We start from the raw sequence: 15,771 nt of genomic DNA on the forward strand, positions 1-15,771 counted from the left end.
TGCGTGCGTGCGTGTGAGCATATGGGCCTCTACTGTGTGTGTGTGAGAGAGAGAGAGAGAGAGAGAGAGAGAGAGATAGAGAGAAAGCACATGCACAGAAAGAGGGAGGATAGCGAAACAGAAGCAGGGTGTACGTAAGTGGGTAAAGAAGGGAGGGTGGGGGGAGGCAGGTGATATTTAAGCCACTGGCAAACTCTCTCCCCATCCATCTCTCCCTTGGCTCAGTCCTCTGCACCTCTTCTGAGACAAAGGAGGCCTTCCATCAGCACTCAGGTAAGATGGACAGCTTGGAGGGGTTGCAGCTCTATACTTTCTCCTCTGTGCCTGATATGTGTTTGCTCGGATTGGCCAATATTTTATCCGCTGTGCACCTGTAGCAAATAGCTGTTAATTCAAATGCCTTGAGAGCAGTGAGACACTGGGTAATGGATGTCTCGGGAGACTTGAAAACAACACTTTGGGAGTGATTGGAAGATTTTCTTCTTGAAAAGGTACGGTCTGATTTCTCTGGATTGATAAGCTTTGAAGAACAGCAAATTAGGAATTATGTGGAGTCAGAGTTTGTGGCAAAGCAGAGTCAATACAGTATATTACGTGACAGTAATATTGTGTATTAACTAAAAAAATCAAAATTCATATGCAAGATGTATGAATAACAGTAAGGCTGTGCTAAATAATGTCAGCAGTTATACCATGGCATGGTAATTCCAAACCACTGGTACATATTTGTTTCTATACCATAAAATGTTTTGCCTTTTTCCTCGACTGAAACAAATCTTTTTTTAATATGCTAATGTTCATAAGTCACAGGGTGTGACTATTGCTCCTTCATCAACATTATGTAGTGTAAATGCGTTATTTCTACACTCAATATTGTGTTACTGACAGCATTTCCGTCTCCATGGTTTCCTATTGTATTGTGTCAGTCATTGAGACAGATGACCCCTATAGATTTTCCACTTAGTCAGCTGGTGTCCACTCTCCTCCTCTTTCATCTCCACTGCCCACAGCTTTGAGCTCACCTGTACAATGCACTGCAGTTTGATGAGAACCAACTATCTTATGACTGAAATTGACTGAAATTGGCATCATTTTCTCTTTTGCAAGGGGTTCAACTAGAGATATAGGCTGGTAAATAAATCATTCATAGGAAGATTATTTTATTGTCTCCCTCAATATTTTGTAAATAGATCAGGATAATTTTATTTTCTTATCTTTTATACAGGATGGGCCCTAATGTGAAAGTGAGTGAGTGAGTGAGCAGGTGAGTGAGTGAATGAGTGCCTTCATCTATATGTATGTGTGCTCAGGTTAGTGTATATGGTAGCACCTCAGGTTACTTGGCCCTCAGTTTCTAATTGTGATTACCAGCTGGTTTATCTGCATTTTAACAGTTTTGTGTTTCACTTCTTGTTTCCATTTGGATGTTTAGGCCGTTGTTACATGATCGGCAGGCAGACGACATGTTCTACACTGGAACCACTTTTCACTGACACTGCGATGTTATCATTACATGCATTACCAATTCAGCTTACAAGAGAGATAACCCAGGGACTAACAAAACATGTTACAGCTTAGCTGTTCTTAAACCTACCTACTTTGTTTTGTATGCAGTACATGAAGTGAAATTAAATTTATGTTCATTAAGGCAGTTTTTCACCCTCAAAGAGAGTCAGTGTCATTGACAATGACTTATCTGTGTCTGTGTGTGCACAGTCTCTCCACGAGCCCAACACAAGAAGATCCAAGATGCCGGACACAATGTGTGTAAGATTGTTCGAAAGCTTTTCCAAAGCTATTTTCCATCTTTCCATTCAACCCTCTGAAATGTAAAACCAAGTAAGGCTACACACAGTGACCAGAATACTTTAATTAGGGTCAGAAATAGCCTCTGCACTATGTGTAGAGTGTTATTTCACCCGTATTGTAGAAGTGGGAAAACTTCTCTAGATTTGGTTTCCTTCCGTCCATCCGTGTATCTATCCACCTATCACTTTGTCTTGGAGGTGGCTTCACCCTTGTTTGCTATGTGACCGCACATGCAGCTGGGGCTGGAGCGGGCATTTTATGGTGGATACTGACCTTTGACCTCATACCCCCCTCCAGTATGTCCAAGGAGCCCAGTTCCAACCTGGAGAGTGCCATGCAGATGCTGATAAAGACCTTCCACAAGTATTCGGGGAAGGAAGGGGACAAGTACACGCTGAGCCGGAGCGAACTAAAGGAGCTGCTAGTAGAGGAGCTGGGGAGTTACTTAGGGGTAAGAGACAACTATGTGGTTGTACACTAACACACTAACGCAACACACAAATATGTGTTCATGCACTGACACACAAGCGAAGGTATGTGCTCACATACTCAGAAACACACAAGTACAGACAAGCCCATGCATTGATGTATGCACACACTGCACACGCACACACACACACACAAATGAACACGCATTCTTAACCCTTCCTCTCTCTCTCTCTCTCTCTCTCTATGTCTCTCTGTCCCTCTCTCTCTCTCTTCTGACAGAGCTCCAAAGATAATGAAGGGGTTGAGAAGGTGATGAATGACTTGGACGCCAACAACGACGGGGAGGTGGACTTCACCGAGTTCATCATCCTGATGGGCGCCCTCACAGTCGCCTGCAACGACTTCTTCCTGGAGTACAAAACAGATGAGAAACCAAAGGCTGAAAGCAAAGGCGAGACGGCGGAGAAGAAAGAATGAGTCAGGGCAAGAGAGGGAGAGAAAGGCGGGAGGGAGAGGGGGAAGGAGGGAAAGGAAGAGCAACGGGAAGAGGGAAAGGAACTGTAAGGGAGAAGAGAGAGGGGATGGAGTTGAAGTGGATTGTTGTCTTATGCAATTTCTAAACAGTACAACTACAAGTGTGATTGTGTGGCTGAGGGAAGTGTTCCAGCAAATAGTTTGTGGGTTCACAGAACACGGGGCATTCAGGAAGAGTAGTGTTTTCCCTCTGTAACTATATTTCATACCGCAGTTAAGTCACAAATCTGGAGCTGGTTGCACTGTTCTCATACCAATGAGTGACATTACATACAGGGTATATTTCAGCCTTCTCTCCTTACAATATCCAATTCAAATTCAGCAGTTTTGATAGTTTCTCGTATGTTCAGAATGTGGCACTGGAAATGAAGTTAGATTTTTGGCAGAATGCACACCAGGGTGTTTGAGCATCTCTTGCACATGAATAATTTGTGAACATATCTTAAGTTACAGATTATCAAATTATGTACTCAGTGTTGAACATTCGAATATGATTTATCCCTTTCCTTGCACCTATTTTGTAATCTTTTTTTGGTAATAACCAAATGCATTCTTCAAATATTAAACGTGGCATTTAACCAACTATTATTTCTGGTCTGTTTGGTCTCTACATACATAAGAAAAAACCTCATACCACAGAGATACAGCACAATGACAGATTCATCAACATGTGAGGCTTGACTTTCCGCACCTGGAAATCAGGTTGAAAGGTGCAGAGAGAAACTATGTCAGCAAATTGTGTGTGTGCGTGTGTGTGTGTGTGTGTGTGTGTGAGAGAGAGAGAGAGAGAGAGAGGGAAAAAGAGAGAGAGAGGGAGGGAAAGAGAGTGTCCATGTCCGTGTGTGTGTGTGCGTGTGTGTATTGGGGATTCCCACAGAGTAAACGGCTCCAGCTCACACATCCTGCCAACAATATCCTGCAAGTCTTGTTCCACCAGATATAAGCTGACCCAGATGTTTGACTTGGATCTGCACTGGAAAACTTCTTCAAAAGAGAGACAGAGGGAGAGAGGGAGGAGAGAGAGAGAAAGAGAGTGTGTGTGAAGACAGACAAAGACAGAGTATATGTGCGTGTGTGTCTCTGACTGTGTGTGTGTCTGTGTGTGTGTGTGTATCCGTGTGTGTGTTTGTGAATGAAAGAGACTGCAAAGGCTGGGAGTGAATGGCCTTAGGCAATCCAACTTATGGAGTATATCAGTGAAGTATGTAACTTGGAAAACAGCAGTATAATCACCGAGGAATGTTCAAGTTGCTGTGACTCTGAGCACAATTACTGTCCTTCAGTGTCTCACACCATTGGCTGCATCAGTAAATCAACACGTCTCTCCGCACCTCATTGGCTTTTACAGCTGCTTGTCAGTTTAAAATATGAGGGAGACAGAACAGTGAATTACAGGTCCTCCCCTTTCTAACAGAGTATCTCTTCACTCCTAGGTGTAATTACACTTGAACACTTACTATTGATCAGCTTAACCGCTTCCCCTCCTTGCCTTCAGCAACTGTGTCGAAACTGATTCCAGATCAGCGTGTAGGGGCAGGTTCACCCTACTCCTCCTGTCTGCTCTCACGCCCTGGCTCGCTGTGGTTTCAAAGGTGTTCTCTGATTGGGCGGTTTGAATACCTCAGCCCTACGTAGACAGCTTGTGGATAGGTAGAGTATTCAAAACAAAACAACATCGGTGACTGTTAACCCTGTTGTAGCCTAAAGGGAAACTAATAAACTGTAATGGCGGTTAACAGCCCCAGACACTTGATTTATCATGCCAAACCACCAATAATGCCATTGTTTTTATGGAAGACTTGAGACCTATAGACTTAAGACTCAATATATATACAGTATATGAATATCTATATTTTAGATTAAAAATGTATTTGGAACTGAAATTAAATTGGGTGCTTGTTAAGTGTGATGGAACTGAAATGCTTTTTATGCAGTATGTAGAAAAAGGCATTGTGGAGTATAGTGAGATAAACATCCTTCATGACTTATGCTCATTAAAAGTTACTTAATTCTCAGTCACACCGCCTTTTCAACCACGGAAAGAGCAACAATGGGCCCAGTGCTTCATGCACACAGTATCTCAAACACACCTGACCTTGCCGGGCGAACCTTTTCAAACAGAACAGCAGGGTCTGTGTCGACGCATCACACAGGGCCGCTGCTGCCAGTGTGAGGTAAGGAGATGAGGAACACTAAGCCAGGCCATGTCACTGGCACAGAGACAGAAGCATCTGATAAGGATGGCAGGGACACTTCGGTTACCAGCAGACCAGGTCAAGCGACACCCAGATGTCAAACTACCATGTCCATCAGACAGAGTCAGGCAGCGTCGGCTGTCACGCAGGCCCGGGAGACGCAGCGATCGCATGAGAGAGTAGGCTGGTGTACCTTTGACAACAAAATGAAATTATTCATTCAAGTATAGCTAAAGCAGCACGGCCCCAGGTCTATATCATCTGATGATTGATTCCTTTCTCGGTGTAGCTCCCTCTTGGGTAGAATTTGAGAAGGCCAACTTTCCTCAGGTTCATGAAATCCATCTTGATGGAAGAGCGCAGGGAGACCTTATGGCTGCAGCACATTGTGCCAGAGAGCAGTCAAGAGACATATGAATTACAAGACCTTGCCACCCTTAATTCATAAAGATTATGCTTTGCTGTACCAGGTTCATACTTTTGTGGTTTAGCCACCTGCCAACCTGTCAACCAGTCAACTGATTCAAACAGTTGCAGATACAGCGAACTGTCATATGTAAGATAATGCATACAACGTACTTGAGAAGATTGAAATTTATCTGTCTTTTTAGGGTAATGAAACCTAACCTCGGGGTCACTCGCCTTCACAAATGAAAGCACAAACTCCTGGCACCAAACACCACTCTATCTGAGCCTGACCTAAACAGCATATATACTGTAGGTGGTGTCCTTCCCGAGAGTCAAGGAGAACCAGATGACTGACAGATATCAGCCTCGGATAACACGGATGGGGTGAGGAAGGTAAAGGAGAGGGGCTAGCGATAGAGAGACACAGATACGTAAGAAGGGAGGGAAGGGGAGAGGGATGGTGTCAGTTGCTCTTTTTTTCCTTCACGTTAAGTGTCCTTGATATGGGTGTAATGATACTACTCTTACTCTTTGTCCATTTTTAGTACTGCATTTACCTGAGATCTACACAAGGTGGTTTGGGTGCTTATTGCAAGTACCTAAGCCGTTTGTCCCAGACTCAACCCTTAACATGATCCTGGCTCATGGCTGAACCTAATCTCCCCACTAGACCCTTTCCCTCACCTTTTAACTCTAACATGACATAATAATTTGTTCCCATTTAGCAAAATGGACTACTAAGATCCTAGATAAATTACTGAGCCACATGATACTGACAACACAGTCACTGTCAAAAATGACCCAATTACCTCTTTATTCATAGTCATTTCAGCATCTGTGAAGAAGCTGGTTCTTCGGGGATAAAGGAGCAACAGTCCTGCTTTGATCATTCAGACATCACTGGCACAAACCTTCACATTTCACTGTTTATCTTCTTGTAAATGATTTATTGGAATCCAACAAAAAGCAAACAGGGGATGTCCAGCATTGAGATTCAGGACCTTTTATTATAATCTGTTTTACAGTTCATTCATGTTTCAACAACAGGTGTCCACATACCAAAAAGACAACGGTGAAAAACGTATAGCAGGTGTGTCTCCTCGCACAACCTAGTTCTGCTTGGGTGCTCAGCCAAAAACTATACACTGGCTTCCAACAAATCCATGAAAGACATGGGAATGGCAGCACTCCAAAAACTGCAGACAACATTTAACCTCAATTACACCACATTTTGTTATGAATGGCCAACCTTAGGCTAACACACTGTTGCCTACCAGAGTTGCCCAAAAATATGCCCAGTGTATCACTACATTAAACAGTAGGTCTGCACACAACATGTCATCAGTTTGAGCTACATTTAAAATCTAGGAAGAGACAAAAAAAATATATATATAAATTTGGTGAATATAATAGTGTTGGCACTTCTCATGTTGCTGTTCTTTCTCTTAGCACCAGGGGGCGCAGGACCCTGAGGGAGAACAGCTGTTACCTTCTAACTAATGGAGTCTGAATAAACAATATTGAAATGCTTTTTTTGCAGCAGAAGTTCAAAGCACTTTTTGTTTGCTTGTTTTGTTTTGTTTGTGATTAATTTCTTACATGTATGTCTGTAAATGATCCCTCTAATAAGGTCTCAGCAAGTTTGAAACTCTAGCCCTAGTTACTAGCAGAGAATTGTCAAAAGAGGAATGGTTTTCATTACATAATATTAATTTCATAGTAGGATATTCTAATGTTTCCGCACCATAAATCACAGCAACCCAATCAATCAAGACAGTAATAAAATATTTGCTTGATTATCCATACAGACATTACCCAGGATGAGCAAGCTTGTTTAATTGAAAACGCATGAGAGGCGTGATTTCACTGTAATGTGATGTCAGTTCATGTCATGAAGAACTCTAAATATTCTAAAGCCATGGCACATTGCATCAGGGTGAATCACTCAGTGGTTCACAGTGCAGATGGCTGACACAGTTCCCTCATTCACAGTAAAACAGAGGACATCCTCACGGGATAGTAATAGTTAGAGAAAACTAACATGGACCAGAGTATAAATTAGAGATCTGCTGTCAGCATACACATAAAACAGCTGGTCTTTGCTCATATCTTGATAAGTGGAATTCTATGCAAGTTGGATCCGTTTCCCACTATCAATTTCGAGGAAAGAAGAGAGTTCAGTGGGTTTGTGGGTTCAGTTGGTGCAGTGTACCAGCACGTCCACCAGAGGGGGAGAGAGAGCCACAAACTAAAGGGGTTTGTCTCCATATGAAAAATACATTCTGCTTCATAGTAAATTTCAGCTAACAATAACAGTAATAACAATAACATCTGTATCCTTTGATAGAGATGCAGAAGAAAGTTTAAAGCTCATATCTGTGTATTAGTCCTTCTGGCCCAATTAAACTATATGATTGACGGTCACATTTGTTCAAAAAAAGTGCCTTGCAGTCTGTGTTGAGCTCCCTCCATGTTCACATGCAAAACAGCAGCCTGGGTGTTTTGCATCAGCTGCACTGCACATCAAAGTAAAGTAAAGAATCAATAAATCAAGAGGTGCTGAGAAGGACATGGATAGGTAGTAGAGGTACACTACTAACTATGAGCTTAACTGATCGGTGGTGAGGTCTTGGGTGATTTTTGGAAACGTTTGTTCCGTACAGATCCAGAGGTGTGTTTGTTTTACGTATCTGAGCGAGGTGGAGTGGAGTTAGTGAATGCGCGGCACGGGGTGCAGCAGGGTCATGTGCTCTGCTCCGTTGAAAGGCAGGCGCTGAGTGCAGTAGTGGTGCACCACCTCCGGGATGCTGGGGAACACACAGCTGCTCTGGTCCAGCGTGTAGCCGTTCTCCTTGGTCTGGGCAACAATGATGTGAACACAACCTTGACTCGTCCTGAGGCACAGGGAGGGAGTGATGCGAAAGGGAAAGGAGAGGAAGGAAAGAAGAGAGTGCAGAAATGAATCACTCATACACCGTGAGATGTGTGAGATGCTGTGCAGAGTAAACCTGCATAGACTCAGCTCATATGCCATTTATAAGTGAGTTTACCCATCTTGTCAAGCTAATGGGATTCGGGCCATTCATGAATTGATTTGAGAATGCATGGTAAATTCCAATTCCAATTTGGAATTGGAATTGGAATTGCACCCAGCTCTAAGGAAACAGAATTGGAATTGATTTGGAATGACAGGAAACAGAATTTAATTCCATTAAATTCCATGAAATTCCACTTCTAAGAGAGCCTTGACTTGCTAAACATTATAAATCAAACATTCTGAATCAAATAAAAGACAGTTACACAAATCAAATACATTCAATCATAATGTATGTATTACTATTACATGTTATGCATCAAATACAACATTTTATGATATTCAGTATTGATAACATATACCACTATGTGTGATCTCAGATTGGTAAGAAAAAACAAAAGAATTTCACAGAATTTCTTCCTGAAGTTCCAATTCAATTCAGTTATTTAAAATTCCAATTCCAATTCCTCAGTTGAATTGGAATTGCTGAGTTGATTCATGAATTGACCCCAACCCTGTAAACTAATATACATATTTATGACATAAATTCACACATCATGGTGAGCATTATCAGACCAGTGTAAGTTACATGAAATTAGAACCTCTTTGTAAAAATAAAACATAAGTTAGAGTTGTATATGGATCATATTGTGCTATGTGCAAGTGTGATCTCACACTGATATCAGTTACTACTATGCAGTATATCCAGTAATGTAATGGTAAATACAAAAGGGTGAGTGAACTTTGACATATCAACATAACACTAGTCACTGGTCAATTTATAACTGGAGCGTTCATTTTTGAACCCTTACATACACTGTGCGAGACATTTAGACAAAACACATGCAATTGCAAGTTATACTCACTTGAGGGCGATAGAGTACTTGCTGGTGCCCGATTCGCTGTTCCTGACCAGGAAGCTGGCCTCTCTGCAGGACTGCAGCTGAAACTCCGCCTCCTGGCGACTCACACAGCCATGGTACCAGCTGAAACAGGGGTGGGATTCAATGGATTACATATCATCTGCTATTGATAAAGTGCAGAACCTCATTTATCCAAACCCCTTGGAAATGAACCTTGCTCTTATGTAACACTGAAATGTATTAAAATTCTGGACTAAAGTTTGTTCAAAGTATGAAAAACACATGGACACACTTTCTGATATACTATAAACTTTAAACTTAAACAGTATTATTGTAAATACTTTCAGTTGCATGCATCTACAGGGAAATCACAACAATTAGGTGCAATTACAGTTTATTCATCACTGCATTTGTTTGTGTTATTCTCATAAAGCCTGTTCAGTCTGCTGTTTGGATTAACAAAGTTCTACTCTTCTACTTATTAAAGCCAAGCGATACTTCCATGTCAAAGCCTTCTCACCTCTGTTTCTCCAGTGGCACGGTGGGGTCCACGCGGCAGGCCTCGGCCTCCAGGCTGCTGCTGGGGGTGGAGGGGGGAGACAGGGTTGGAGAGGACTTGAGGATCTTCTGAGTCCAGCTCTTCTGCCTCAGATGCTGCTGTGGCGGCGGCGGCTGCTGGACCGGCGGATGCTGCGGCTGCCTTGTGAGTGTAAGGTGAGGCGTCTCGTCTTTGGTTAGAGAGGGGCGTTCAGGACTGTCAAACTGTGCTGGGGGAAAGAGAGTGGGAAGAGGAGATATGAATTTTATGCAAATATATTTGAAGAAACAACCGACTCTACTCCTTCATTCAAACTGGGTACTGAACCCAGTAGAATAAATCAAAGAGCACAGCACTTTGATGTTTCAAGCAAGACATTATCCAGTATGCTATTGGCAAAACGCCTATGCGGCATATAAAATATAAATGGGAGTCCTAGCCTGTGTTGTTTGATTTTTAGACAAATATTATATATTTTAAATTGGACTTTAAAAGTTTTTAAAAATACTTTCATTTACTTTCAGATTAGTTTGCCATATTTGAGGTATAAGGGGAAGATAAGAAAAAGTAAAAAATAAATAAATAAATACAATGTTCAGGATATTCATTTCAGGTTTGCATACAAAATTTTCTTCTCTGCTGCTTCTCTTCTTTTCCACATTTTATAAAGATATAGAACATGTGCCACCAGTAAAATGGCCTTCTGACTCTCTCGCTTTCACTTTAATAGTATTCCCAGATGTAATCCACTATAAAAGTATCTCTGATCAAAATACATACATACATTTTTTAGGTAATATAACAGAATACAGTTACATTTTTTGTATTTCAAACAGTAGGGCCATTATAAGGATTTTGTTTCAAATTTAGACTGATGTACCTGACAGAGTTTTGACAATATGCTCCTTCTTCCACTCCCATGGCAGCTCGTACTCAGTGGAGGGACGAGAGTCCAGCTCCGGCCGTGTGACTGCGGTCTTGTCACTGTCCCCGCCCCCCTCGTACGGGACATCATAGATCTGTAAGAGCGCTGGCTGACTTTCCTCCACGGCTCCCTCACCCCCCTCCATCAGAACACACACCTTCAGCAGGTCCTTGGATCCCCGACGTCTGATCTCTTCAGGAGAGAAAACAAGACGAGAGAAGACGAGATTGACAGATTTGACAGATAAGACCCGCCAACCCTGATCAAGTGGTTTTTCCTGCAGTGGGTAGTGATGTGAAATTGTGAATCATCCATGCTTTGTGCCTTTAATCAGCAGTTGAGTCAAAACTGAGAAGGAAGTAGATGTAAATATCTTTCTTTAAAAATTCAGGTATGTGATTTACACTCTCTGCTTGGACTCCTCTGAAAATGTAAACTGGGTGTTGGATCATTTGATAATAACCTATAGAAGAGAGAATCTGAGTTGACTTCACATGCTGTTCCAGAGGTTTAAGTTGTCAAACAATTCCCACACAAAATCTGAGCTTTTGATGGGGGATTGTCAAACTGAATCCCCAATTGAAACTATCAGTGAACATTCAGTCAGGGTAAAACTATGCTTTGAACTGACTACTTAATCCTATTGAAATATAGGATTTGAGCCTTGTAATTGATGTCAGCTGCTATAGCCCTATAGAAAGCATCAATAGATAATAAGCTTAGTAAAATGCTGCTCATACTATCATAACATTGCTTAATGAGTCACAGTGACATCTGACTCTGGCTTACATCCGCAGTATGATATGCTTTATGATGACAAGCTTCATAAATTGAGTTAGTCACATCATCATCACATCCTTTCCCAGGGAAGCCTGGAGGTAGAGCAAGCATTGATTGGAGTAAGATCTACTGGAGAGTGCCGCAATAAAACATTTTCAGATCCACAGCAGGCTATTGTGTAACCGGTTTGGGTAAAACAATGGAGTGATGGAATGAAAGGTCAGGAGAGCACGTGATTGGACAACTGACTACCAGTCTTCCTGGATGCTGGGAAGTTTTGATAAATGGTCAGACGGGCCCATATAGGGGGCTGTGCAGGGCTGCGTCCGAAGGGGGGGAAGGGAGCACTGAGGGCCGACTTCCTTTCTGGAGAATAGTACCAGGAAACAGAGGCAGGAAAAAGGAAGCAGAGACAGGAAACTGCACCCATTGTCCTAGCGCAACAGAGTTGCCGTGGCAACCCCATGGGGTACAGAGAGCACTGGGGGAGCGAGTTCATGTCCTGATCGCTCGGCTTGGCTAGACTCAAAACGGGAATCCTGTCATTCACACGAGAACGTGGGCTACGTGTTGAAATGCAGCTTGCAGGTGTAATAACTGAGCGTTCCATGCTACAGCAAAATGTCACCGGCTTCACCTGTAAGTTCACAGTTCTTACCTGTAATCATCTGCTGGGCATCGTAAGGCTCCATGTAACCATCGTTCTCCCCAACCCGCTCCGCTTCCCTTTGCTCTCTGGTCTTCTGAGCATCAAAGGGATCCGCATAATCCTCAAGGATGATCACCTGGGTCAAGGAAGACAGGGAAATCAGTATCTGTTTCACGCATAGCTAGCAGCTTTTAAATTCTAAGAAAGTGATATAAAAATCCCGGAAAAAGTTTATAGAATGACACTAAATCACGCAAGATGGAAGAGATGCTTTCCAAGAAGACGGAACAGAAAACTATGAGAAACGCATCAGCTAGTTCGAGCAGTACCTAAACTGGTGCCACTATTGTAAATCTTGTTTAACGAAGATGCTCTATCATGATGGTCCACTCTTTGCCGTAAAACTCTCTCCTTACAATCATATCTGTCCGTTAAGAACCTCTGCTCAGCCACACTAGTCACGTCTGACTGACTGGTTATCTTATCAGTGCCATATAATGTCAAGTTTATCTTAGAAGCCAATGGCCAAGAGACAATAGTGGGCCAATAAATGTCTAAACAGGGTTGTCTTCTCTAAGTGCTCCTACTTTGTCTCCAGTTGTGTTCCCTTGCCAAAAAACATTATGGACAGTAGTGTTTGATCCCTGGATAGGATAGCACAAGCTTGATAGGCTGAATCACAGAATGTCATTCAGTTGTTGAGTTTGGAGACAACGTTTGGTGGGACAGATGCAGTCTGACAGGCAGGCAGATGGACATGCATGCACACACACACAACACAGATACACAGACACACATGCAGAGTCCAACCCTTGATCAAGTCTTCCTATGAAACTCGCTTCATATTCTTCATTAGCCATAACTGGGAAACTAAGTGTTGGACCTACTACAACCAAACTCACTATAACCAAACCAATGAAACCCTAGTGGCTGCAGTGAACATGAGTCTGGGAAGAGAATAGGGATTTACCCCTTTTCTGAAACATAACACTCCCACTCCTGTATTCCTCCTCTCTTTTATCTGTCTTTTTTCACACCACCTCTCTACTGTCGTCTCGCTCACTTCTCTATCTTTCTCTCCTTTTTTTTCAAAGCCAAGCTGGAGGGGACTTGGGTTCGCCAGCGCCTGAGTGTCAAATGACACAATGCTTTTTATAACATGATAGCCTTCACCAGGGGGCTGAATCTGGTGAAAAGAGAGGGGTGAGGGAAGGGGAATACTGGGCCAGAGAGCATACAGGAGAGGGAGGTTAGGACTCATGTAAGCTTGTCTGACCACATCTTTGTATTCAAGACTGAGAAGGTGGGGGGTAAAGGGTGAGGAGTGGAGAGGAAGAGAAAGAAAGATAGAAAGACAGACTAGGAGGAGTTGACACAATGGGAAGCAGAGACAAAGGGGAGGGAGGAACTGAAACAGTAATATCAATTTTCAGAGCTTGGACCGGCTCCTCACTATTTCATTGTCAACAGTATTGATGACACCACATGTTATTTCTCGCTGGAGTAGAGTGTGTTGCGGTGCCATTAAAATCAGGGAAATGGCCGCAGATTAATTCATCATTCAATCAGCAGATTAAAATTTATGGGCCACCAAACGTAAAGTTAGGTTCCCTAAATAGGAGAATTATGATGAATACGGAAACAGTTCTTTCTAAAGCCAACAAGTTTTAAAGAACCTGTTGCGTATGTAAGACAGTTTGCTTACTGTTTATAATTAAGGCATTTTATTTATTAAATAAACAGAATTACAACAACTTGTTATTCCAACCTTTACAAAAAAGAACAGTAGCTAATAATCTTCTTCTAAAATAGATTTTAGAAGGAAACTACTCAAATAGCCTATCACAGCAAAACAATAAGTCCTTATAGGAATAGTAGACAAAAAGAAATACTACTACGATAAGGTCACTCACTATTGGGTGCCACAGATATGTCCCTGTATATAGTTATATTCGTGATAAAAAAAAAATAGGAGATTAAAAAACATATAGGCTACGATCACTGTGCCAGACACACGCCCCAACTGACTATTTTAGACATATTAAAGTGATTTTTCGACAGCGCTGAGATTGCAACTTACTGTTTCTGTTTTGCACTGCGCTTGTGGTTTCTCCACTTCAGGTACCACTTGACTGGTGATGGTACCGCTGTTGAAGTTGGGGCTTTTGTCCTGTTTGTCCACTCTGATCAGCCGGCTGATGTACGCGTTGGCAGACGTGCAGCTTTTGAGAGGTCGGTGCTGCTCCTCAAATACGGTCTCCGCTTTGGAGTTTTTGCGGCTTTTCCCAGGCAGCAGGTTGTCCCAAACCTTCCCATCCTTCGGTGATCCTGAGCCGTTTCTGCCCAGCTCGATGGCTGAATTCTTTCGGTTTCTTCCAGACAGGAGAGAGCCAACTCCTCCACCGATGCTGTCAGCAGAGGAGTTTTTGCGCTGACCCGCTTTGGAGCCTGTTGCTTTGGTACCAATGCTGGCCACCAACCCGGGTTTGGCTCTCGGTTGGGACCCTGATTCGGAAGCCGAGCGGATCCTGTCGGTACCGTTCTTCAAATTGATGGGGAACTCTTTGAACCACTTTGCCATTGTAACGAAGGTGGAAAGCCAATAACCTCTCTGCTCCGACACCTTTTAGCGCCATACACCAGGGCCCAAGAGACGCACCTTTAGAAATCACTGCGGGTCTTTCTAACAAAAGACTTCCGTTGCTTTATTCTACGATACTCTCTCAGAGCCTGTGTGATCTATGTACAGGATCTCCAGGTTTCTCTTTTAAGCCTGTCATAAATGCCTTGGCAAATCAAACCATTGTATATAGGCCAATCCCTCTGTTAAATTAGGCCTGGGAGTAAGGCTGTTTTGTATGCGTGAAAAGTGTAAAAACAATCTTATAAAGAAAAGGGTTGATTGGCTAACACAAAATAGGCTAGGAAGCCTACTTGGCAAGAAAAAAAAAGCACAAATATCCCTACTTTATCCCATTTGTAATTTTCTTGCATCTGTTGTTTCTTCCATTCAGAGGAAAAGTTATTCCCTTTGGATAAAGAGATGTCTTTGGAGTGGGAAGACCCGAAAGAATCGAAAGTTTTTCTTGCTTCTGATTTGTGGTCCCATTCCCAGAGTGTCTTATCTGGTCTTTTACAACCTTCCACTGTCGTAATGAGGCTCCTGACTGCGCCTGGAGTACAGAGGGTGGGGGATGATGTTGGATGTGTGGGGGGTGTTTGGGGAGGTGGGGAGGTGGGGGGTTGGGGGGGCAGAACCCAAACACGGGGTGGGCGGTGATGAACTGATGTAGCCTAGACATTAGGCACCACAGCAGCATTTTCATTTTTATAATTTTAATCTACTAGTTTAGATTAAGTTTTGGTAGGCTGTCCTGGAATTATACCTTAGAAAAATGCCTGCATAAATCAGAATGGCTATTGGCTCCTGAGGAGAACAAAACGCAAACATGTAATACTTACCGTACTTACTACTTAAATGTAAACGCAGTATACACTTACGGGCTTCCTAAAATACAGGCATTTCTTCTATGACTTATGATTACGCCCGAACGCAGGCATCCTTCCGCAGTCATAATACCACAGCCATTATGTATAGGTCCATGTG

General features: G+C 42.7%; 2 protein-coding genes across 3 annotated transcripts; one reads left to right on the forward strand and one right to left on the reverse strand.

Annotated features, from left to right (window-relative positions):
- Positions 1–224: 224 nt before the first annotated feature.
- On the forward strand, positions 225–3,339 carry s100s (S100 calcium binding protein S). 2 transcript variants are annotated; one of them, XM_071517697.1, is made up of 4 exons: positions 231–273; positions 1,717–1,763; positions 2,107–2,260; positions 2,518–3,339. In XM_071517697.1, the coding sequence occupies exons 2-4, from the start codon at positions 1,750–1,752 to the stop codon at positions 2,713–2,715; spliced, it is 366 nt and encodes a 121-aa protein (XP_071373798.1). In that variant the 5' UTR covers positions 231–273; positions 1,717–1,749; the 3' UTR covers positions 2,716–3,339. The 2 variants fall into 2 exon arrangements, with proteins under 2 accessions (XP_071373809.1, XP_071373798.1); XM_071517708.1 differs by lacking the exon at positions 1,717–1,763 and having other exon boundaries at positions 225–273.
- A 3,039-nt stretch (positions 3,340–6,378) lies between these two features.
- Positions 6,379–14,898, reverse strand: LOC139643099 (SH2 domain-containing adapter protein E-like). The gene is made up of 6 exons (XM_071518262.1): positions 14,245–14,898; positions 12,174–12,300; positions 10,691–10,927; positions 9,793–10,039; positions 9,276–9,395; positions 6,379–8,269 (listed from the first exon to the last, which is right to left on the reverse strand). Exons 1-6 carry the CDS (start codon positions 14,743–14,745, stop codon positions 8,086–8,088), a joined length of 1,416 nt encoding a protein of 471 aa, XP_071374363.1. The 5' UTR covers positions 14,746–14,898; the 3' UTR covers positions 6,379–8,085.
- Positions 14,899–15,771: the final 873 nt, after the last annotated feature.

This window comes from Centroberyx affinis, unplaced genomic scaffold, assembly GCF_046629955.1.
Source record: "Centroberyx affinis isolate AG114_WGS23_722 - 3 ecotype Tasmania unplaced genomic scaffold, CSIRO-AGI_Caff_v1 ptg000046l_1, whole genome shotgun sequence".
In the NCBI taxonomy this organism is placed as follows: domain Eukaryota; kingdom Metazoa; phylum Chordata; class Actinopteri; order Beryciformes; family Berycidae; genus Centroberyx; species Centroberyx affinis.